The 26107-nt window shown below is 38.8% G+C and overlaps 1 protein-coding gene and 1 non-coding gene across 2 annotated transcripts; both read left to right on the plus strand.

The window, feature by feature from the left end:
• The first annotated feature begins 12636 nt into the window (after nucleotides 1-12636).
• LOC118348484 lies at nucleotides 12637-14728 on the plus strand. The gene is made up of 4 exons (XM_035690252.1): nucleotides 12637-13038; nucleotides 13103-13282; nucleotides 13375-13492; nucleotides 14520-14728. Exons 1-4 carry the CDS (start codon nucleotides 12637-12639, stop codon nucleotides 14726-14728), a joined length of 909 nt encoding a protein of 302 aa, XP_035546145.1.
• On the plus strand, nucleotides 12703-12841 carry LOC118344307. The gene has a single exon (XR_004798083.1). It is a non-coding gene; the product is annotated as a small nucleolar RNA Z247 (small nucleolar RNA).
• Nucleotides 14729-26107: the final 11379 nt, after the last annotated feature.

Here is a 26107-nt window from a genome sequence, read left to right on the forward strand (position 1 = left end):
CTTTCATCAGGAAAAAGAGAGAAAAATGAGATGAGAGGAAAAATGCTGAGGAAAGATGGGCAATGTGTCAGAAGGAAATGAAAAAAAGGAGGGAAAAAGAGAGAGAATGGGGGTCAGGCATGCAAAAGTGAACAATGAAATGACATAATGCTCAATTGTTCACCAATCAATGACAGTAGCTCAATAAAAGGGATTAGATTGGCTAAAAGAGGGGGGCAGGTGGGGAGGGGGGGATCTTCTGGACTTCTTCTAGGCAAATTCACGAGAGAGCTTCTTCAACCTCTGGACAACAAACTGTAGTTTTATCATTTGTACAGTGAGATATGAGAGATACAAGATACTGTAAAATACTCTCATTATAGTAGATTTTTCCTCTAAACGATATGTGGATGTAGGCCCTATGCCAAACTAAAATTTGTGTTTCTCATTCTCTATTTATATTTACTGTATTTATTTGTTATTTACTACGGACGTTTGTACGAGCACCGTATTGCTCTCCTGGACTGTTGTCGTGGGTACCAAACAACACCAACCATGACTTGAGTTGCCTGTGTGGGCTTGAAATAATTATTTCTCCCTTTCTGGCCTGGTAGTTACAAAACACACCTTAACAACGCTAGTCTTATGGCATGAAAGATGCCAAACAAACAACAATAAATATTTTTAATTTATATACCGTAAGATCTACACAATATCTATATGTCTCTCTCTATAGAGAACTAATATATACAAGTTCAAATGCATAAGTCTCACCTCTACATCTTATAAAAAAATGGACCGGCCCTATCATGAAAGATCGTGACAAATGCACTTTTTTTTTATTTATTGGTGCCCATATTTGTACAAAAGGTTTGCACAATAGTACTTGTGCATTTAGGGCTTACATAAACCAATTTTCAACAATGTTTTAAAAATATGAAATCTTGTGCAGCCCAGCAAGCTTTAAACATTACCGGCTGATGAGGGCAATATAATCCCATTGATCAAGACTTTCGGAATAGATAGGCAGTTTGAAGGATAAGTTCCAAGAGGTATTAATATTCAAACAAGTGGTCTTACAATATTGTACGTAGGAGATTGTCAAAATTTTTCTATACAAGTGGGCCGTCCTCTAGCTTACTGTTTCATATGTATGTCCTCATACATTTGCTTGAGTTTGACGTGGACAGGGATGGGAGACAGTTTTCTTTTCTTTTTCTTTTTCTTTATTTCTAATTATTTATTAACAAACTAATTAATTAAATTTTCTTTGCATGTAAGCAGAAACCACCATCGGGAAGCCATTAGTAAAGAAAATAAAAAGATTTTAAATACTAATTAGCTTTTTGCTCTAAATGGATAAATATGTCGACACCGCGGGTCTATTATGCATGGGCGGCAAACATGATCAGGAGGACCAATAACCCTAGGTGGTTGAGTAAAAGCCCATGAAGAGCTCTATCATGGCCCATATATTGAGGTGCTCTCTCACTATAACAGGCTTTCTTATCCCAAGTAACTGAACTTGATGATCTAATGCTTGCCCATAAAAAGGTAGATCCAATAATGGGTAGAAATGAAGCTCGCATCTTTCTCTTGGGCTAGGTCCAATTAAAATCTTATAGCTAGTAGCTACCTATCATCTTAAACATATCCATGTACGTACGTACTGTCAAAGCCCCCTTAAATTCGTTTGAAAACAACGAGAGAAATGATAGACCCACAAAAAATTGTATTTTTTTTTTAATTTTTAATTTTACTTTATAATTGAAGAAGTATTTTTTTAATAATTTTATAATTTTTTTTTAAAATGTTTAAAAGGGTTTAAAAATGGTTGAAGTAAAAAAAAAAAAGAAAAAAAAAGAAAAGGAATTTACTCTATTCGGTACCGAATTTCCTGTGAGAGTAGCAGTACCCTTAAAAAAAATTGGTTAATCAAGGTATTTTTTTTTGAAAAAAAATTTAGATTCATTTGCTGAACTCTAAGTTTACAGTAAAAGAGAAATAAACATATAGAGTGGATTTTATTATATTATTTATTTAGTATTTAAATATCGTCTAAAGAATTTACTGCGACCGTAATAAATACTATAAAATTTACTTTACGTGTCTATTTTTCTTGCTAGAACATCTTAAGATATGAACAAAAATACTAAGAGATTCAGATTTTTTTACTTACTCGAAGGCCTTAAACATTAGATATTATTTGATGCTCAAAATTGGACTTAGGAAGTGTGTCCCGTGTCTCTCTATTCCACTAACCACGATGAGAAATCAATGCCGACAAACATGCCGACAGGGAATAAAAATCTTGTGCTTGTTTTTCTTTTACTTGCAGGAAATTCAGGCGAGAAAAAGGTATCGGTATGTATTTTTCCACTCTAAATTCTTGATGATCTCATCTAATTATAAGTTGACCTTTCAACACAGGCCATTAAAAATTTATGTCCTCTCTTAATTATATGTCCTTTCTCTGGGAACCTAATTTGGAACGTCTGACTTTGGTGGAAGCAACATGAGCAGCCAGCGACCCCTAGGAAACAAGGAAGGATCTCTCTTTTCTCTAATCTGATCTTGCAATGTCGCCTTAAAAACCCTACCCTCTAGAGCTCATAATTAATTTAGTACGTGAAGATGTTCTAATTGTGTCTATTGGGTGCCCTTTGTCACAGAAAAGAGAGAAAAATGAAAAGAGGGAACAAAGGCCAAGGAAAGGAGGGCAATATGTCAGAAGGAAGTGACGGAAATGAGGCAAAAAGAGAGAGAAGAGGGTCAGGCATGCAAAAGTGAATAGTGAAGTGACATAAAAATAAATTCTTCTCCAACTGCTGATAGGGACTCAATAAAAAGGATTAGATCGACTGAAAGAGGGGGGGGGGGGGGGATCTTCTGGACTTCTCATGGGCAACTTAACGAGAGAGCTTCTTTAACCTCTGAACGAGAAACTGCAGGTTTATCAATTGTACAGTGAGATATGAGAGACTATAAAATACACTCATTATAGTAGATTTCTCCTCCAAACGATATATGGACGTAGACTTTGTGTCGAATGATGTAAATCTGTGTGTCTCATTCTCCATTTATATTTTTTGTATTTATTTTTCATTTACTGTAATGGACGTATGTACATGCACAATACTACTCTTCCAAACTGCCATTGTGGGCTCCAAATGACACCGACCAAGGCTCGAGTCACCTCTGTGAGTTGGGAATGACTTTTTCTCCATTTTCGGCCAACTGATTACAAAACACACCTTAACAGTTGCATTCATCTGTGGTATTCAATTATTCTCTACACCAGAAGCGGGAGAATGATCATTTTCCAACATATGAAATCGTCTCTGAACAAGCAGATAAAATTCCTCTCAGATAAGTGTTTTCAACTTTACATATCTTATTTTTACAAATACTGTTGCTGCAAAATCAAGGTGTACCGTGCACAGTGTGTGGGTAGAGTGTACTGGACATGTACTGTGCACTTAAAGTGTACTGTGCACAATGCATGTGTAGTGTTAGGACATTCACTGTGCATTTAACTACAATGTGCACTTAAAGTGCACAGTGCACGTGAGAGCATCCCGACCATGCATGCATGGTGCAATACATGCACCCAGGGAGCACCGTGGGCTAGGCACAGAAGCCGGCGGCAACCACATGGACCACCGATGTCTTTTGTCGCCACCAAAGTGGTCCCCAACCACGGAGGCGCACTTGTCACAACAATCGTGCGCATGTAACATGCATGCGGTTGAAGCCTCCTCACCCACCAGCCGTGGGATCAGCAAAGTTGTCGGTGGCCACCACGTGGAGTTCTAGCGTCTTTTGTCTCCATCATGGTGGTCCCCGGCCACTACAACCGTGCATGCCGAGGTCCCAACCATGGATGCCGTGCACGTAATGTGCACCCAAAAGGCTCATGGAGGCCAACCATGAGCCCGACAAGGATATTGGCGGTCATCACATCGACCGTCAGCTACTTTTGTCGCCATGGAGGTGACCGTGACACGGGCGATGTGCAAGAGGAGTGCAATGGGTCCATGTCATCGTACCTGCTAGAGCCTCTCTCACAACGTTCGTGGGTTGACCACCAGCCACCACGAGGAGCAAGTCTGAGCTCTCCTGAATGTTGCATGGCCCAAGCAACATGCCCAACTGGTCACATCGGTTTGCGTCCACCGTGGGCTTCCTCACCACCGTGAGCCTGCTGCTAGTGTGCTTCCTCGCCACGACAGGAAACGTCCTTGCGTGGGCGAGTTCATCTCTAGATGCAGCAGCGTGGTCAAGGTCTATCTCCCATCATAGCAACGCGTTCGAACTCCGTCTCCCCCACCATATCGGTTGAGCTCTATCTCTCGTCGTAGTAGAGCGGTCGAGCTTTATCTCCCATCGGAGTAACGTGGTTGAACTTCATCTCCCGGCCCACCATATCGGTCGAGCTTTGTCTCCCAACACAGAAGCAGGGTTGATCTTTGTCTCCCGTTGCACCAACGTGCTCGAGCCTTATCTCCCATTGTAGCACCATATTGATTAAGCTCTGTCTCCTATTGTAGCACTGCAAACAAGCTCCGTCTCCTGCCCCACCAAATCGGTTGAGCTCTTTCTCTCGTTGTAGCATTGTGGTTGAGCTTTGTCTCTTGACACAATAGTGTGGTTGTGCTTTGTCTCCCATCGTAGAGGTGCGATCGAGCTCTATCTCCCATCATAGTAGCGCAGTCGAGTCCATATCCTGTGCCACCAGATCGATCGAGCTCTGTCTCTCGCCCCACCATATCGGTCTAGCTCTGTCTCCTGATGCAGTAGCGCGATCAAGCTTTGTCTCCCATCGTAGCGACACGGTTGAGCTCTGTCTCCCATCGTAGCATCATGGCCGAGCTCCGTCTTCCGCCATACTAGATCGGTCTAGCTCTGTCTCTCAATGCAGAGATCGCTATCGAGCTATGTCTCCTGTCGTAATGGCGTAGTTGAGCTCTATCTCCCGATGCAGCAATGCAGTCGTGTTCTGTATCCTGACGCAGCAGCACAGTCGAACTATGTCTCCCGTCATAACAACGTGGTCGAGCACTATCTCCCGCCCTACTAGATCGATCTAGCTTTGCGACATGATAATGAGCTTTCTCCGTTTGTAACGGCGCGATCGAGATCTGCCTTTCATCATAGCAACACGATTGAACTTCATTTTCAGGCCCCACCAGATCAGTCGAGCTTTGTTTCCCGACTCAACAGCAAAGTCAAGCTCTGTGTCTAGATGTAGCAGTGCAGTCGAGCTCTATCACCTATCGTTGTAGCGCAATTGAGCTCTGTCTCTAATAGCAACAGCGCGCGAGCTTCATCTTCCGCCATACCAGATCGATCTAGCCCTATCTCTTTACGTAGCCACATGGTCGAGCTATTTGTCCCATTGTAATGGCACAATTGAGCTCTATCTCCCAATGCAGCAATGCGGTCGAGTTCCGTCTCCCGACACAGTAGTGCGATCGAGCTTTGTCTCCCATCGTAGCGACGCAATTGAGCTCTGTCTCCCATCGTAGCAGCATGGCCGACCTCCATCTTCTCCCATACCAGATCGGTCTAGCTCTGTCTCTCAATGCAGAGATCGCTATCGAGCTATGTCTCTCGTCGTAATGACGTAGTTGAGCTCTATCTCCTGACGTAGCAATGCAGTCGTGTTCTGTCTCCCAATGCAGCAGCATGGTCGAACTATGTCTCCCGTCATAACAGCATGGTCTAGCACTGTCTGCCCATTAGATTGACGAGCTTTGTCTCCAGACTCAACGGCATGATAATGAGCTTTCTCCGTTCGTAACGGTGCGGTCGAGATCTGCCTTTCGTCGTAGCAACATGATCGAACTTCATTTTTAGGCCCCACCAGATCAGTCGAGCTCTGTTTCCCGACTCAACAGCAAAGTCAAGCTCTGTGTCTAGATGCAGTAGCGCAATCGAGCTCTATCACCTATTGTTGTGGTGTAATCGAGTTCAGTCTCTAATTGCAGCAATGAGCGAGCTTCGTCTTCCGCCATACCAGATCGATCTAGCTCTGTCTCTCTATGTAGCCGCTTGGTTGAGCTAATCGGTAGCACGATTGAGTGCTGTCTCCAGTCGTAGCAGTGCGGCCAAGATATGCCTCTTGTCGTAGCATCAACATGGTCATGCTCTGTCTCTAGATGCAATAGTACAGTTGAGCTCTATCTCCTGTCGCTGCAGCGTAGTAGCGGTGTGGTTGAGCATTATCTCCCATCAAATCAACGCAGACGAGTTCGTCTGCCTCCCCCCAGCTCGGTCAAGCTCTGTCTCTCGACGTAGCATTGCGATCGAGCTTTGTCTCCTGTTGTATTAGCACGGTTGAGATCCGTCTCTCGCCCCACTTGAATGGTCGAGCTATGTCTACCATCGTAGCAGCATGGTTGAACTCTATCAACCATTGTAGTAGCGCGGTCGAGCTCCGTCTCCTGCCCACCAAATTGGTTGAGCTTTATCGCCCATTGTAGCGGCGCAATTGAGCTCTATCTCCCTTCATAGTAGAGCGATCGAGCTTTATCTCTTGACACAGTAGCATGGTCGAGCTTTGTCTCCCGATGTAGTAGTGTGGTCGAGCTCTATCTCCCGTCATAGCAGCGTGGTTGAGTTCTTTCTCCCATCGTAGCAGCATGTTTGAGCTCTGTCTCTCGACCCATTAGACCAGTCGAGCTCTTTCTCCCATCATAGCATCGTGGTCAAGCTTGGTCTCTTGATGTAGTAGTGTGGTTGAGCTCTATCTCCAATCATAGCGGCACGGTTGAGCTCTATCTCCTGTCACTGTAACACGGTTGAGTCCGTATCCCACGCCACCAGATCGATCGAGCTCTGTCTCTCGACGTAGCTGTGCAAATGAGCTTTATCTCCGGTCGTGGCTCCGCGTTCGAGCTCTGTCTCCCACCCCACCATATTGGTCTAGCTCTATCTCCTGATGTAGTAGCGCGATCAAGCTATGTCTCTCGTCACAACAGCATGGTTGAGCATTGTCTCCCTTCGCACCAGATCGATTGAGCTTTGTCTCCAAAATCAGCATGGTCGAGCACTGTCTCCCGTCGTAGCAACATGGTCGAGCACTGTCTCTCGTCGTAGCAGCGTGGTCGAGCACTGTCTCTCGTTGTAGCAAAGTGGCCGAGCGCTGTCTCCCATCATAACAACTCGGTCAAGATCTTCCTCTCATCGCAGCAGCACCATCATTTCTAGCCTGTCAAACTCTATCTCTAGATGCAGCAATGCAGTCGACTGTCTCCTGTCGTTGGAGTGTAGTCGAGCTCTGTCTCTCGATGCAGTATTTTGGTCTAGCTCTATCTTTCATCGTAGCGGTGTGCTCGAGCTTGATCTCTCGTTGATTGAGCTCTATCTCTTGACGAAGGGTCGAGCTCTGTCTCTCGACGTAGGGTTGAGCTCTATCTCCCGTCATAGTAGAGTAGCTGTGCTCTGTTCCCTCCTCCCCCCAGTTAGAATGGTCGAGCTCTATCTTTTGACGCAACATCGTGGTCGAGCTCTATCTCCCATCGTGGCAGTGTGGTCGAGCTCCGTCTCCTAACGTAATAGCGTGGTCTAGCTCTCTCTCCCATTGTAGCAGCGCGGTCAAGCTCCGTCTCCTACCCCACCATATTGGTCTAGCATTGTCTCTTGACGAAGTAGCGTGTTCGAGCACTGTCTCCATTCATAGCGACGCGATCGAGCTTTGTCTCTAGTTGTAGTAGCGCGGTCGAGTCTGACTCCAGCCCCACAAAATCAGTTGAGCTCTATCTCCTGACGTAACAACACGGTCCAGCTTCGTCTCACAACAATGCGATCGAGCACTATCTTTCGTCGCACTCGGGGATTAACGGGAGAGCACCCCTCTCAAGTGTCTCAGTCCCTCCTCGTCTCATCATCTTCGAACCCATCTCCTGCTAAAGTCGATACATTGTGCTCGCACCCGGCGATCAACGGGGGAACACCTCCCCCAAATGTCCCAGTTCCTCAACGCCGTCGAGTCTATCTCCCGCCAAAGTCGATGTTTCGTGCTCGCACCCTGCGATAAATGCAGAACACCTCTCCTAAGTGTCCCAGTTCCCTTTTGCCATAATGCAGTTGAGTCCATCTCCAACCAAATTCGATGCTCCGCGTTCGCAACCAATTATCAACGGGGAAACACCTCTCCCAAGTGTCGCAGTCCCTTCTCGCCTCAATGTGATCGAGTCCATCTCTCACCAAAGTTGATGCTCCATGCTTACACTTGGTGATCAACAGGGGAACTCCTCTTTCAAATGTCTTAGTCCCTCCTTGCCTTAACCCAGTCGAGTCCATCTCCCGTCAAAGTTGTTGCTCTACGCTCGCACCTAGTAATCAACGGGTGAACATCTCTCCCAAGTGTTCTAGTCCTCCTGGCCTCAACGAGGTCGAGTCCATCTCCTGACAAATTCAATGCTTCGTGCTCGCACTTAGCGATCAGCAGGGGAACACCTTTCCCAAGTGTCCCGGTCCCTCCTCGCCTCAACGCAGTCAAGTCCATCTCCTGCCAAAGTCGATGCTATGTGCTTGCACTAGGTAATCAATGGGGGGAATACCCTCCCAAGTGTCCCACTCCCTCCTTGCCATAAGTCGATGCTCCATGCTCGCATCACCGCGATCATAGGAGGGAACATCTCTCCCAAATGTCCCAGTCCCTCCTCACCACCCAATGCAGTTGAGCAAGCCTCTTGCCTGGCTCAAAGCCGAGCTCTACGCTTGCATCTAGATAGCAACGCCGGCATAACATCTTCTCCAGCAAATGTCGAGTGTTAAAATTTTCAAAGTTCATGTTTTCTAAGGGTAGCTTGATTTGAAGATTTTTAAGGCCCTCTTGTTTAGTAAGACGACTTTAAGAATTGCACGGCAACTAAAAGATATAAAAATAGCCTAGGCCCAATATGACATTCATGGCATAGTCCATTGGATGACTTTCATCACGAAAAAGAGAGAAAAAGGAGATGAGGGGACAAATGCTGAGGAGAGATGGGCAATGTGTCAGAAGGAAATGACAAAAAAGAGGGAAAAAGAGAAAGAATGGGGGTCAAAAGTGGACAATGAAATGACATAATGCTCAATTGTTCACCAATCACTGACAGTAGTTCAATAAAAGGGATTAGATTGGCTAGGGGGGGGGGGATCTTCTGGACTTCTTCTAGGCAAGTTCACGAGAGAGCTTTTTCAACCTCTAGACGACAAACTGTAGCTTTATCATTTGTACAGTGAGATATGAGAGATACAAAATACTGTAAAATAGTCTCATTATAGTGGATTTTCCCTATAAACGATATGTGGATGTAGGCTTTGTGTCAAACTACTTAAATTTGTGTTTTTCATTCTCTATTTATATTTGCTATATTCATTTGTTATTTACTGCGGACGTTTGTACGAGCACCGTATTGCTCTCTTGGACCGCCGTCATGGGCTCCAAACGACACCAACCATGACTTGAGTTGCCTGTGTGGGCCTGGAATAATTATTTCTCCCTTTCTGGCCTGGTAGTTACAAAACACAACGCCAGTCTTATGGCATGAAAGATGCCAAACAAACAACAATAAATATTTTTAATTTATATACCGTAAGATCTACACAATATCTATATGTCTCTCTCTATAGAGAACTAATATATACAAGTTCAAATGCATAAGTCTCACCCCTACGCTTTATAAAAAAATGGACCCTATCATGAAAGAACGTGACAAATGCACTTTTTTTATTTATTGGTGCCCATATTTGTACAAAAGGTTTGCACAATAGTACTTGTGCATTTAGGGCTTACATAAACCAATTTTCAACAATGTTTTAAAAATATGAAATCTTGTGCAGCCCAGCAAGCTTTAAACATTACCGGCTGATGAGGGCAATATAATCCCATTGATCAAGACTTTCGGAATAGATAGGCAGTTTGAAGGATAAGTTCCAAGAGGTATTAATATTCAAACAAGTGGTCTTACAATATTGTACGTAGGAGATTGTCAAAATTTTTCTATACAAGTGGGCCGTCCTCTAGCTTACTGTTTCATATGTATGTCCTCATACATTTGCTTGAGTTTGACGTGGACAGGGATGGGAGACAGTTTTCTTTTCTTTTTCTTTTTCTTTATTTCTAATTATTTATTAACAAACTAATTAATTAAATTTTCTTTGCATGTAAGCAGAAACCACCATCGGGAAGCCATTAGTAAAGAAAATAAAAAGATTTTAAATACTAATTAGCTTTGCTCTAAATGGATAAATATGGTATATATGTCGACACCGCGAGTCTATTATGCATGGGCGGCAAACATGATCAGGAGGACCTAGCTACCTTAATTTTCGGAAATTATGCCAGGAAGAAGATGTCACACGCATGCACAGAAAGAAAGAGATTCGTGACATACTTTTGTACACGTTGCTAATTCTTGACCTGATTAGACGGAAATTTAGAAGATGTATGTGGCCTTTGAGATTTGGCATCCATTCGTGGATAATTACAGAAAGTACATGTCATCGACCTGATCCTGATCTTCTCTCTAGTTTTTCTTGACTTTTTCGGATTAATAGCAATAATAACTAGTACGTACTTAGCTTTTAATTGTATTGATCATCATGATCATGAGTCTTTGGTGCATGCAGGATCATCGACGTCATCGATCGAGGACTTGTAGCATTCATTCGGCCTTATCCTTATGGTCAATGCACACGAAATTAAATCAAATGAGAGATCTGGTGGAAATAGAGTACTGTGCTGCCAAACTCATGAGATCTGCGTGATCATGATGATCTTCAAATACTTATGCAAATAGTAACTTTATTTGGAAGACATCATGGATCGATCCTTTTTCGTTCGATATATCATGCAAAACGCGCGTTCATGGGAATGATTTTCACCAGCTTAAGTTAACAAATATATTTTTGGTGTTGATCATCGTTTATTACCTGCAGCTTACGATAGATCAGAAGATCACGTACGTACGTACAAGGTCAGGTTTAAAGATTTTGACAATTAGGAGGTAGCTAGCGAGATCATGCATATTAATTGCGAGTGGTGCATGCATTAATTAATTTTGTCAACAATATTGTTTTTAATTAAAGCGTAATTGCAAGCGTGCTGCATGTTGATCATGTACAAATAGGAGGAGTATTGTTCTTGTAGGGATCTTCTTCTCCTAAATTAATTGAGTTAATGAGTTCATTCTTCCTTATCTACGGCCTACGATAAATAAAAATAATATTTATAAAATTATTTAAGCTATATATTTCTATATAGAGAACCTTTAAATTAAATGCGGAGGATAAATAACTTTTGAAGAAACTGTCTTTGAAATTAATCGTAATGTGGACCTAATTGGAGGGAGTTGACAAAAGGTTGAATTAATTCATTATTCAATATTGGGATATGCCCCAAGCATATATATATATATATATATATATATATATATATATATATATACACACACACACATATTTTTCTAATTTAAGAAGCGAGAAAATTGTTTATATTTTTTGGGTACTAATTAAAATAGTCTGTTTACGTACAGTCCCTGCTAGCGCGCTCCTGGGCATTATTGTCATTACTCTAAAAAGAATTTAAAATTATAATAATGCCCTTGATAAATTATCTTTGTTCCTTGAAAAATCCCAAGATCCTCTTGGGATCGACTGGTTGAGGAAGAAAGCTGGATTGCAAGGGCCGTGTGCAAATAGATGAATAGGAAGAACAAAGAATAATTGAAAGAAAAAAAAGGTACAGATGAATACTCGAATCATCGAGCATCTTATGTTAGTATTGGGTAGCATTGTCTACTGGAAGCAATAGAGTTCTTGGCCTTGCATATCTTAATCATTGTCCTTCCTACTTGTAGAAGAACAGGTCAAAGAGATTCCCAAAGAGATCTTTGCATCAACCGAACACTCCTCAGTTTCTGGAACACAAACGCATGCTTCAACAAACTCCAAGTCTGTAGGAGTGTAGCTGTCCAATATTCAAATTTTGAATCAACAAGATTGTATCTATTTAAATTTTGAACTCATGAGATGTATATGCAAATATGTAGGATAGCAGTTAGAATGATTTACTATTTAAACTCTCTGTAAATGCACAGATCAATATGATATAGAATATCAAAGTATTTTCGTATTCTTCCTTACAAGTTGAAACTCTTTACATGGTATCACATAGCCACTAAAAGACATACGTCTTATCTTCTCTGATCCTAAATGGCCTCCTCATCCTCCTCAAACTCCACTAATTCCACTAGTGCTACAATCCCAACCCTCTCCAATTTTCCATTTACCATAAATGTTAAACTCAATTCCTCCAACTATCTTGTGTGGAAAGCTCAAGCTTTACCATACTTCCGAGGTCATGACCTTTTTGGCTACCTTGATGGCACAATCCCCATCTCACCCAAGGAAATAGATTTCAATGACTCTAGCACAAGTGCCATTCACAAAATTTTAAATCCTCAATATAATTAGTGGCTTCGTCAGGATTCCTTAGTCCTAGCCACCATCAACTCCTCACTCACTAAAGATGTCCTCACACAAGTCATGTCTTACGCCACATCTCATGAGGTATGGCTTATACTTGAGCGCAACTTCTCTTCTCTTTCTCGTGCTAAAGCGATCCAAATTTAAACCCAATTGGCAAATGCTAGAAAAGGCGCAATGACAGCAAATGCATATTTCCTCTCCATCAAAAGAATGGCCGATGAGCTTGCCCTTGCTGGACAACCTCTCAAAAGTGATGATATAATCACCTATGTTCTTGCAGGACTTGGCCAGGAATATGATTCCTTGGCCTCCACAATTACCTCAAGACCTGATCCTGTCAACTTGGAGGAACTCTACTCCCTACTTCTCATCTATGAATCACGGATAAATCATAATAATCAACCCCTTCGAATTGATGCTTCTGCAAATTTGGTCACCACACAACCTCAACAGCAAACCCGACAAAGTGAAACTTTTCAATCCTCCAATCACAATCGAGGTATCTATCGTGGTAAGGGACGTGGAAGACGTTCTCAATCTCGTGATTCAGGCCAATCAAACTCCTTTATCTGTCAGGTATGCTTCAAACCAGGCCATAGTGCCTGAAAATGCTATCACCGCTTTGATTTATCTTGTCAAGATCAACAAAATTCCAACAATCAACCACAAGCACTGCTTGCTGCCAACTATCCACATGCTGACAAAGAGTGGCATCCCGACAACAGGAGCCACCCATCATCTCACAAATGACATGAACAATATTCATGTTCAAAATGAAGGCTATGATTGCAAGACCGTGTCGAGGTGGCTAATGGTGCAGGTTGGAAAATTGTGCAAAGTGGCACTTCTAAAATCTCGTCTCCCACTAAATCATTTGTTCTTAATCAAATTGTGCTTGTTTTCGATATTCAGAAAAATCTGTTATCTGTTCAGCATTTTTGTTTAGACAATAATGTTTTCTTTGAGTTTTTTGCCTTTTTCTTCGTTGTGAAGGACTACTCGGGGACTGTCCTGCACCGCGGCCCACTCCGTAATGGTCTATACAACTTCTTAGCTTCATTAGCTCATCTTTAGCCGCAAGCTTTCTCTAGTATTCATGTGTCTTCCCAAATATGGCATCGTCGTCTTGGACATGCTTCATTTTCAGTTATCAATAAGGCTACTTCTTTATCTATTCAAAATAAAAATTGCTCCATTTGTTCTAATTGTCAGCTGGCCAAGAGCCATGCTATGCCCTTTACAACTGTGCATGTTAAAGCTTTCAAAACCTTAGATTTAATATATTCGGATGTTTGGGGTCCAACTTCTACGTTATCCACTTCTGGTGCATGATATTACATAAGTTTTTTGGATGATGCTACTAAATTCTTATGGCTTTTTCCCTTAAAACTAAAATCTGAAGCATATCACACCTTTATATGTTTCAGGCTGCTGAAGAACGCCAATTTGACAAAAAAATAAAAGCTCTTCAAACTGATTTGGGGGGGGGGGTGAATACCGTAGCTTAAATACATATCTACAAAATCAAGGAATTAAGCATAGAATAACATGTCCCTATACACATCAACAAGCTGGTGCTATTGAGCGACGTAATAGGCAAATTGTTGAAGTTGGATTAGCCTTGCTTGCTCACTCTAATTTGCCTAAATTATTTTGGGAAGATGCGTTCTTAACTGCGGCTTTTATTATTAATAGACTATCAAATCCAATCTTAAACCAAAAATCACCATATGAAATGGTTCATCATCAAAAACCAGATTATAGTTCTTTACATGCCTTTGGATGTGCATATTGGCCCTATTTACATCCATATAATGGCCATAAGCTTGATTTTCGATCCAAAAACTACATTTTTATTGGGTATAGTATTGGTCATCAAGGTTACAAATGTCTAGATGTCTCTACAGGATAAATCTTTATGTCCCAACACGTTGTCTTTGATGGAAATCTTTATCCATATAAAGAAAACAAGTCAATCGAGCCTTCATCAAAAGCTAATCCAGTTGTTCTACTATCACATCTAAATTTGTGTCCTGCTAGATCTTCTTTTTCTGCAGGTGAACCTCTAACATCTACTGCACCAAGCAATCTGAATATGGTCTCATCATCTGGTCGTCAAAATGATCATGAAGTTGCTTCAGGTTCAACTGCAAGGGATATCACTCGACCTCAGAATGAAGATAGTCCACCACAAGCTCCATTACCTTCTCCACCTGCACAACAAAAATCAGAATTTGCACCCAATGACCACAAGAAAAAAAAATAACATCCATAAGCCCAAATTACCATCTGATTCACATGTCAGATATCCCATTCCTAAAGCCCTTTTGGCCACAATCCAAACACCAGAACATGAACCAACTTGCTACTTAGAAGCTGTTAAAATTCAAAACTGAAGAAATGCTATGAATAAAGAATTCGATGCCTTGTTGAAAAATGAAACTTGGAATCTAGTTCCAAAACCAACTAATGCTAATCTAGTTGGATGCAAGTGAGTGTATCAGATCAAAAGGAAATATGATGGTGATATTGAAAGATTTAAAGCAAGACTCGTAGCCAAAGGGTTCCATCAACAAGAAGGAGTTGATTTTAGCGAGACGTTCAGTCTTGTGGTGAAACCTACAACAATAAGAATGGTTCTGTCACTAGCTATATCTTGTGGTTGGCATCTTCGACAAATCGATGTCCAAAATGCTTTTTTGTATGGTCACTTGCACGAAGATGTTTACATGACTCAACCAACAGGTTTTGTTCATTCTCAATTCCCACACCATGTGTGCAAACTTAAAAAATCTCTCTATGGTCTTCCTCAAGCATCAAGAGCATGGTTTTCATGCTTGGCTGATAAGCTACAGGCCATTGGCTTTATTGGAAGTCAAGCCGATCATTCACTCTATGTTTATCATCAAGGCTCCATTCTTATTTATTTTTTAATTTATTTCGATGGCATAATCTTAATTGGAAGTGACATAAGTTCTATAAACAGAGTGATCAGCTTGATGCAGGATGATTTTGCAGTCAAAGATATGGGTGAACTTAGTTTTTTTCTAGGCATTGAAGCTATCTGAATTGATCATGGTCTCTACCTATCACAGAGACATTATATTCTGGATCTTCTAATGCGCAGCAAAATGGACAAAGCAAAACCATGTGTTACTCCAATGTCAACCTCGCTGCCCTTGACAAAATCTGATGGTGTTCCATTCCACGATCCACATTTGTACCGAAGTGTAGTTGGAGGGTTAAAATACCTTTCATTTACTCGGCCTGAACTTGCCTTTGCAATCCATAAAGTTAGCAAATTTATGCACAATCCCACAAAGATGCATTGGGCAGCTCTTAAACACATATTGCGTTATTTGAAACACACCATTTCTCATTCTTTACTCATACAACCTACGGCAAGTGTTACTTTGCAAACATTTAGTGATGCAGATTGGGCATCCGATCGTGATGATAGACGGTCCATTGGAGCTTACTGTGTATACTTAAAGCAATAATTTGGTTTCATGGAGTTGCAAGCAACAACAAACTGTAGCTCGCAGCAGCACAAAATTCGAATACAAGGCACTTGCAAGTGCTGCAGTAGAAATTCAATGGATAAAATCAGTGCTTAATGATCTTGGTATCCCAATTGTCCATTCTCCCATTCTGTGGTGCGACAACATAGGGGCTACTTACTTAACTAGTAATCTGTTGTTTCATGCTCGCACAAAGCATATTGAAATCGATTTTCATTATGTTCTTGATCAAGTTCTTAGTGGACAGCTTCAAGTTTGTTTTATTTCTGCCAAAGATCGGTATGCAGATGCTCTAACAAAGCCACTTCCTTCTGTTCGATTTCATAATTTATGTGACAATCTCAAGGTTCGGTCATTACCTTTTCGATTGCAGGGGCGTGTAAAAGATCAGGTCAAAGAGATCCCCAAAAGAGCTTTGCATCAACCGAACACTCCACTATTTCTGGAACACAAACGCATGCTTCAACAAACTGCAAGTTTGTAGGAGTGTAGCTGTCCAATATACAAATTTTGAATCAACAAGATTGTATCTATTTAAATTTTGAACTCATGAGATGTATATGCAAATATGTAGGACAACAGTTAGAATGATTTACTATTTGAACTCTCTATAAATGCACAGATCAATATGATATAGAATATCAAAGTATCTTCGTATTCCTCCTTACAAGTTGGAACTCTTTACACTGCTTGAGCAGCCAATGTCTTACCCAGAATCTGACTGGCCTCTTTTAGACTGAATTCTTGGGCTAATAAGTCAAAAGGGATGTTGTGAATTCCAAGTGGACTGACGTGATTATCTTGCTTCCATGCTTTCAATCCAGAGTTGAAAGCCTTCATCCTTCCAGATTCATGCTTCACATCCCTTGACTCCCTCTTCCTTTTTAAGTCCTCTTGGAATTCATCAGGAGAGGAAAAAACCTGGGTTGCAGGATCCCTAACTTTGTCTTTGATAAAGTTTGAAAGTGGATTTGATCTCCTCCTCTTAAAGCCCCAATTGAATTTGAAACAATTGAGGCGAGACTCTGATTCACAGACTATGGAGCAGGATTTGACATACATTAATCTTGTCTGCACTCTAAGTGAGAGGAGGCTTTTGAAAGTCCTCTTCCATGCTTGTATTATTCTCAACCTTGATTTAATCCAACACTTGATCTGAAAACCTTTCAGAAGTTTCTATTGAAAACCCTAAAAAGGAGGAAAACCTTTTAATTTAGTCGGGCCTATTAGACTATTAGTAGCATATAAGCACAGGGATAGGTATTCTTGAAGAAACTAAAGCCTACATCTTCAGAATCTCAAGACTATAGATTAATTTTCCTAAATTTCAATCAAACCCTTTATCTAAAAAATTCTCAGAATTTCCAAATTCCAATATAATTGTTGTTCTTGACTAAACTCAAAGAAAGGAAATGGTAGGGAGGAAGAGGGAAGGGGTTTCAAGACTCAGAAGGAAGGGAGAAGGGGTGTCTGATCAGGCACTTGGTGTTTAGTCATTTTCCATCTAAATGAAACAGTTTGTTTTACTGACTCTACAGGTCACATAGGGCATGCGCGGGGAGTCCCCAAATAGGAGACTACAGAAAGAATTACTGATTAAGATATAAGAGGGGAAGCTTTGCTAGAGAGAACACGCGATTAAAGTTGTTATTAACAAACTTAATTGTTTTTATTTAGTTGCATTTGTATTGAAAGTCATTTGAAATAAATACCAAAAACGAGCGAAATCATAGCAATTATGCAAGGGAATAGATCATATCTAACTATCTCTTCCAAATTGGCTTGTCGGACTAAACAGGATGTTGCTTGCATCCAACATCATGAATTTATTTTGAAATAAGCAATGTTATTTATCATTTTTTAATCATTATTGTCTTTGTCTCTGATGTGACATCAAGTGATTAGATGAAAATGATTTGTAAAAGGGATGATGGTTAAAAAAAGTAAGAAAAGTGATAAATCTTTCTTTTGATCAACTAACAAAATTTTTAGGTTTAACATGTTACATTGTAGAAATTAGTCAAAGTAGGAATGTGGTTAAGGAGATCCATGGAATTAGCTGTTATCCGGTTTCAACTATATATTTGTAAAGAAATTAACCAATTAATGAGTTGTTCATGTTTGCATGTGTTTGAACAAGTTGTTGTCATGTCAAGTCACTTTTTTTTTTTACTGTTTGCATTAATCCTATGGACATGTGAAAAACCAATATTATATATTCTATATTCAAGGTTGGCCATAGGTAATCATGAACTACTAATTAGCTTTTAATTCTTCCTCTTCAACGACTTGCTCGATCTCCTTAATTGACATGCAGCATTATCGATCGGATGAATTGCCATTGTGACAGCTGCAGTTGAAGTTCTACACGTGATCCACCTAATCGGAGTTGATTAGCAGCTAGCTTAAGCTTATTGTGATCTTGGTCATGTTTAGGTTTGAGGGCTCTTTTTTACAAACCTAATAATTTTATAAAACATTTTACCATATATAGAGAGAATAATATTATTTAGAGGCCATACCTTCTTCCTCTAGGGGGGCTTAGGCGACCACCTAATTTGGCTAGCCAGTGGAAGAACCGACCATGATCAAGTAGTACGTACTGAGTAAATCATCAATTCAATTAACACTATATATATATATATATTAAAAAAAATCCATTTTTAATATATACTATTATTGGTTGGAAATATTAATTTTAGGGTGCATTATTGATGCTTCTAGTATATATAGTAAACTAGTACTTCAGTCCTAATTAATTGAAATGGACACCCGACATTAATATATATCGTTTGATTGGTGCCTCAAGAGAAATATTAATAGCTGGGGTTAACCCTCCAACCAGAAGCAGTTGCACATGCCCTTCATTGTTTGACTTTGAACTCGTAAACATCTCAACCACATGCAATAGAAGGATCTAATTCGATTTTAACGCATGAAGACCGAGACATCTCACTTGCTAATGTTCATTTGTTTTGCACATTAATGTTTGATGAATTCTTGTCAAAGCTCGTGCAAAAATGCGTACGTACTGTCGTTGATAATTATATATGGCCCGGATCGAGTCGTTACAGCAGTCGGTGATTGACCTAGACCCACAAAGTCGTCAGACAATTTATGGGTGGTTGGTGCAACATGCATGGCAGATGGACAGTGGTGGCACGTGTGTCTATTAATCTAGCTAAGCTCCTGTTCGAAGAAGCTAGATGCATGTGTCACCTGCATGCAGTATGCAGACTGCAAGTTATAATACACCATGCACCATGTGAGTTTTCACCTGCCTTCATGCATCCATGATTGTTTGAATAGACAAGTACCGGCCTTGTGCTGGCCGGGACATTAATCGATCTCAGACACAATCGTGGTCACTTAATATTAAGTGCAGAAATTTATGTTGTTTTTTAGTAATTCCTTTCCCAATTTTCGGACGAGAGGATTTGATCCGCATCATCTAAAAAATTTCATGTTGGTTTTTAGTTTTCTTTGTTTCTTTTTTCTTTCCTCCTAGCAAATATAGAATTACATATTAATATTATCAACAAAGGGTTAGATATATATATACCTGCAGATAGCGCACTTCAAGAAAATTTTTTATTTATTGTTAGTTATTTTCTAGTTACTAAAATAATTATTTTTTTTTATCAAAATACGTATAATTTTGTCATAAATAGTCATTTTCTTTATAAATTACTCATCGTTCTTTTTTTTTTTTTTTTTTTTTTAGTGACAAAAAAAACCTGGTTGATTGCAAGTATAAGAAGAAGGATTTTAAAAATCAATAAGCCATAACATTCATGTCCCAAAGTAATTTTGGCTGATTAGGTCAAGAAAAGGATAATTAATTACAAGGGCAGTTAATCTTCAGCTGTCCAAAATATTGTATTTGGTCCTCTCACAACATATGGGCATGCACTTTTGTAAGTTGTTTTGGAGAACTTATATAAAAATAAAACTTGCAAGTAAATGTACTCCAATATATAGGGAAAGTAGTAATTAGAATCGCATATAACTCATCATATAATAAATCATTAAACTATGAGATAATTGTTCTCATCGTATAACTCATATGATTTCGATTTTGAAAAAAAATTATTTTAACTAAAAAATATATATATTTTCCATAAAAAAAATTAGAATCCTATTTATATGATGAACCAATATTTTTATTATTTCATGTCCCTTAGTGTGCATGTATATAAACTTTCACATAAAAAATGTTCATATTGTCTTCTTCTCTTTGACTTTTCTAAATAAAGGAGATGAATCTTATTAGCGAGAAAACCTTCAATTTCTCAAGCTTTACACCCATTATCTTATGCCTCCACGACACATTTTAATATACCATCTCTCCACCCAAGAAATAATATCAATAAGTCAATGAGTGACCATCCAACTCCTAAACCTCTAGGAATTCTCACTAAACAATGAGCCTTAAATCAAATTAGGTATAGATTTTGCCAATATCGTATTAAAAGTGCCAAAAACATCTCCTTGCACAATAAATGAGTGATGTTTTAGCAGCTGACTGGCGATATCCCTATTTCTCTCTTACTCAATATTTTTCGTATTTTCCAATCCACAATAGGAGAGAAAAGAAAACTTTGAGAGAAATTATCTTAACCTATCTTGCATCAGTGCAACCACGAGCAACGTTTTTAGGCTTAATTAAGTTATACCTAATTATTCAAACTTTACAGTTACCATGCAAACCTCCAAGGTGCTTGGTATTAAATTACTTTTAAGGGTGCTCCTAAATTCATATATCTGCAAGAACCTATTTGTTCTCGCTAGGGAAAAAGAAAACTTGAGCAAGATTACCAATACTAATACTACAGAGAGGTGCAGTACTGAAAAAACCTTTAAAAATGAATGTGTCAATCAAGAATGTTCTCAACACTCTTGCACACTCAGATTTTAATATCCTTACTTGCATACATACTAGTAAGTTTTTAGACAATATGTGTTTATCTGTGAGTTAATCTAAGTTACTTCAAGATTATAATGCTCAACCTCAATTATAGGAGCAATTAATCTTTGCATTACAAAAATTAACATGCAACTTCGGTTATTACCCACAAAATCCTCAAAGGAAAAATAGTGGTTTAGCTCTATCTGATAGTTGATCCCTTCAACTTCTATGAAAATCGTAGTGCATGTGTCACATGTGCATTTCCAATTTTACTCTAGACCTTTCAGAGATTTTTACAACAATGATTGTCTATCTAACATTCATAAGAATCGTCAACTGCTTCCAACTATTGCTCATTGAGGAGATTAATGTGACAACTAAGTCATATACACAAGCTCTAGGTTTTCTTCTCGGTTATCTCCAAGTTACTAACCTATGTGTTTTTAATTGCACACACATCGAAGAAACTTACCGCATCAATCTAAGTCAGAATTAAAAATAATTAACACATGTTACAAGATCGAAAATTTGCTAAGCTTCCTAATCACCTCTTGCGTCTTAATGCCTAACTATTAATTTCTAACTTAATTTTTGCGTAGATTGATATCATATTGGAGATTAATTTCAAATCAATCTCAACCATACTCCCACTAGAATAAACAATTTACTTAGTTAATCACATGCAAAAATAATTTCTTCCTAGATCAAAGAAACCAGTTTGAGCCAATCATAAGCATGAACTAATCAAAACTTGGGCTACTTAATTCTTTATTTTATCACATTCTAGAAAAAATTTAAAGAATATATTCTAAAATTAGTCTAGCAAATACAAGTGATCATAAAATAAGCTCATACTATGATATGTAAACACAATACATGTGCAAAATTAGTCACATTTCATCCAAATAATTATTATTCACAAAAAAGTAATAATCTAGGCAACTTATGACATAAAATGAAATGCTTAACAAATGTGATAAAATAATATCATGGCAAGTATGTCTTCAATAATAATAATCATGCAAAAAATATTATAAAAAAAATATTCATGTACCCCAATAACATGCTAATTTAAATAAATAAAATCAGCATAGACACTGACAATAAGCTCTGGCCCAATGGTTGAACTTATTTTCCTTATGTGAGTGGTTTTGAGCTGGACCTTTTCTTTTATAACAAAACAAGAACAGATATTGGCCAAATTAAAAAAAAAAAAACCATGTCGGCCAAAAATTGTTTCAGCTGAAATGAAAAGAAAAAGCCCAATAGATTTGCAACCCACAACCCGTATATATGAAACACAAACTGTTCATCTTCTTCCTCATTTGTAAAAAAAAAAAAGATGCATAGAGCCGCCGCCACCGAACCCTTATGCATGAAAGAAAAAATTCTGGCCACCCCTTCAGCATCACTCTGCGGGGCTCCTGCCTTCATGGAAGACTTAGCGCTGCCCCTTGTCATCACTGCCACGTCCTAGCAGTTGGCAAAACTACACCAGTGTACTAGTGCTCGCTGCCACGACCCTTTATTGCCTAAGGCACTTCTGCATGCAGCAGTACCACTTGCTGCTGGGCTTGGTGCGCAGTTCTTCGCACAATAGAGGCAGACACATGGCATTTAGGTGCTATCTGCACCCTGACAATGAGGCACACATCGACATTGGTTGTTGCACCATGCCGATGGGCATCTCTACCTCACGGCAACGTTTTACCAGCATTGGACTGTGGCAGCATTGGACCCACATATTCCACAACCTAAAAGTCAGGACTAGAGAGAACCATATTTAAGAGAGAGATTTTCTATTTGTGTTACACACGTATCTCATCCAAATTAGGGGCTAAGTGTAACCCTCAATTGGCCATTAAGGGCTTGCCATCAAGACTCATGAAGTGACTGGATAGCCACTTCATAACCCTTAAGAGAAGGGGAATGGGTGCCCATTATGAGTACCATTTATTACAACAAGTAATTGCGCTTTGAGTCAATTTCAACTATCTCAGGAAATATTTTGATGTATAACAAAACTTGGAACATTATAAAATATTTTAATTTTGCACAATTCAAATATTATATATGATGGTAAATTTTGAACTATTTAATTTAAATTAATTGATGCATGATTATTGACATTTATAAAAAAATATAAAAATAAAATTACTTCTTTAAAAAACTTTCGAGTCCTGTATCATGTCGATCGTTTCTTGTTGATCTTATACTTAAAAATAGAATTATGCATTCAATTATAGTGTATTGCTATAAATTGCAAGTGCCAGCAAATCACTTGATCAAAATTGTTTACTTTCAAAATTACCAAAATAATTTTCTAAGAGTCAACTTAGATTTATTAGCAATGGCTCTTCTTAAATATCTGCGCGCAAAATCTATCACCACAAATACTTCTCAGATCGAGATTCACCAGTACTCACAAATCAAGCAAGCCTGTAATCCAAGGTAAAGTTTTCGAAGTTCATGTGCATGTATAGGACAAGAAGGTAGCCGTCGGACCATCGTGACCATGTTTTTCTAAGAATTCGACAATTATTCATTGAACCGGTAAATGGTAACATTAATTACTTTCCATGGGCCCTCATCATGTTTAAGCAATACTAACCATGACATCTAGGTTTTAAATGTTGTATATGACTGACAAATTATATATATATATATATATATATATATATAGAACTCCTCTTTCCCCACTACAAGAAAAATGATCTTTTGCAGCGCTCAAAATCGTCGCAAATACCCTTCAGAATCGCTACATTTGATCATTTGCGGCGATTTATAAATCGCTGCAGGTTCGCCAGCCATTTTTGATCAATTGTGGCGATTGGAAAAAATCGTCAGAAAATCTACAATTCCCGGCGATTTTAGTCTGTCGGAAATGTTCAAAAAATCGACAGAAATGGACTTCCGATTTACTTTTAAAATCGCCGAAAATAGTTATTTCCGGAGATATGCATCGCCACAAAAAATTAATGAATCGCCGCAAATAACTTATTATTTTTCTCAACAAATTAAAATTATCGCCATCAGGAAGTATTTCCAGCGGGTCAGTTTCGCCGGAAAAAAGTTATTGTGGCGGTTTCATGTCGCCGCAAATAACTTTCTGCTAAAAAAATTATTTCCGGCGATCAAAACTCGCCGGAAAAGATATTTCACAAAATAAAAAAAAAAATGCACAAAACAATATAGAGAAAATATCATACACATCCAAGTTTTGCAGGCTTCACAATTTTACTTTACACTATGGATTGCCCTAATATTCTTTTTATATACTCAAAAAAGAATCAAAGATCTATAGTAACTATACTAGGAACAAAGTACTTTAAAAAAACACATTTACAGGAAGCAGTATCATTGAAGAGTATCACAGGGAGGTTAGACTAGCCTATGACAGTGATTGCCACTAAGTGTAAACTCACATTACACATCCAGCTGAGATGTAATATAAACATGGTTGTATTGGTGATAGATGCCTAAAAGAGAACAAGAAAAGCTGAATTTTCATTGAAGAAATGTAATTTAAGAAGCCTCAAACACTACAAGAAAAATGGTCTTTTCTAGCGCTCAACCCAAAAATGAAGAAGTTAAAAAATGCATGAAGAAAAAACTAAACACAATAAACTCCCAACATGCAAACCCACAACATATAAGCAAATAACAGACAAAATACAAAAATCGAAAAAACTACACATTGATAAAAAATGCATGTCAACTTGATGAAAAACTTATTGATTAGGAAATGTGTATATTTTGGAAAAGAAGATATTTTCCCCTTATGTAATAAACCATAATTTATCATCATACCCACTCATCATTATATGGTATTAGATGATTGATTAATAAGTGGAAAATAACAAAAACATTTCTCAAACATTTAATATCACCCTATGGAATAATGAGAGGATGATAAATGAATGGAAGATGAAAAAATCAACTGCTCATTTATTTTCAGTTGAAGAATACTTACATTTTATCATATGTAATTAAAACATATAACCAAAAAACTGGTATACAGTGATAAGATAGGAGTATGATCTGTTGCTAACCAAGAAGAAGAAATTTATCTAACTGCAAGGTATCTTCATAATCTGAAACATTGTAACAATGTGATATATAGCATGCAATAAAACCAGCTTCAATCTCATAACCAAAATGTTGTCCCCATTTTATTTTTAATTGTAGCGTTTTCCATAAATAGAGAAATGAGGAATAGGAAATCTACATTAATTAAATGCCTGAATCTTGATTTTGAAATACAGGTATCTAGATTCTTATATAATAGAACCTATTGTCACAAATGAGCATGCATTTTGCACACAAACCTGCTGTTATTTCTCCTTCAGGACCTGCAGTCTTTAAACCTGAATTCTCCTGAACTTCTTTCTCTGTCTGCCCTGGTTTTTCCTTCATTGATTTCAAGCTTCCACCAGTTTGCTGACCACCTGTTTGAAGACTAGTTGCCTGACAAGGAAACAAGATACGCATAATGAGCAAGGCATGGGAAGACCAAAATGACTTCATTAACAAGATATACAGTTCAGGAAAATAAAACAAAATAAACTCAATGTAATTGTTCTACAACAAACATCGGAGGAGATATCCTACTCTGTTTAGTGTTGCCTGCTCTGCCTCTTGCCCCTTTTTTGAAGATTGAGTTTTCAGCTCCTCCTCTCGGCGCTGTCTCTCCATCCTAAGATTTTTTATCACGTAATTGAAGATTTTATTAAAAAAAAAAGGTAAAAGCCTGAGAAAAAAATTAACAGATCATCCTAATAAGCTCCAGATAAATATTGCAAAAGAAAACATACAATTTCAAACCAGATGCTACATAACATGCTTTGGTATGAAACCAAATGTTATTTTCAGGCAAAAAACATGTTAAGAATACCTCCTTTGCACCAAACAGATGAAATGTTGGGGGGGCACAAAGGCTCGCTCCATATCAACTAGTGCAACAACCATTTTCTTTGCCTCATTCTTAAAACCATACCTGGCAGACATACACCAACAAAATGTAATATGATAATTTTTCTATTGATTTGTTTCTCTCTAATAACAACAGAACATATACAGTCAGAAAAAAAAAAACAGAACATATAGTACCTAGAGAGCCCTAGTTCTTTTCTACAATGATAGCTTAGAAAGACAAGAAAGAAATAAAATAAGTAAAAAAAATTTGATTAGGCCAGCGTATTTGGCTCAACAGATT

The sequence above is a fragment of the Juglans regia genome, chromosome 1 (genome assembly GCF_001411555.2).
Source record: "Juglans regia cultivar Chandler chromosome 1, Walnut 2.0, whole genome shotgun sequence".
Classification (NCBI taxonomy): domain Eukaryota; kingdom Viridiplantae; phylum Streptophyta; class Magnoliopsida; order Fagales; family Juglandaceae; genus Juglans; species Juglans regia.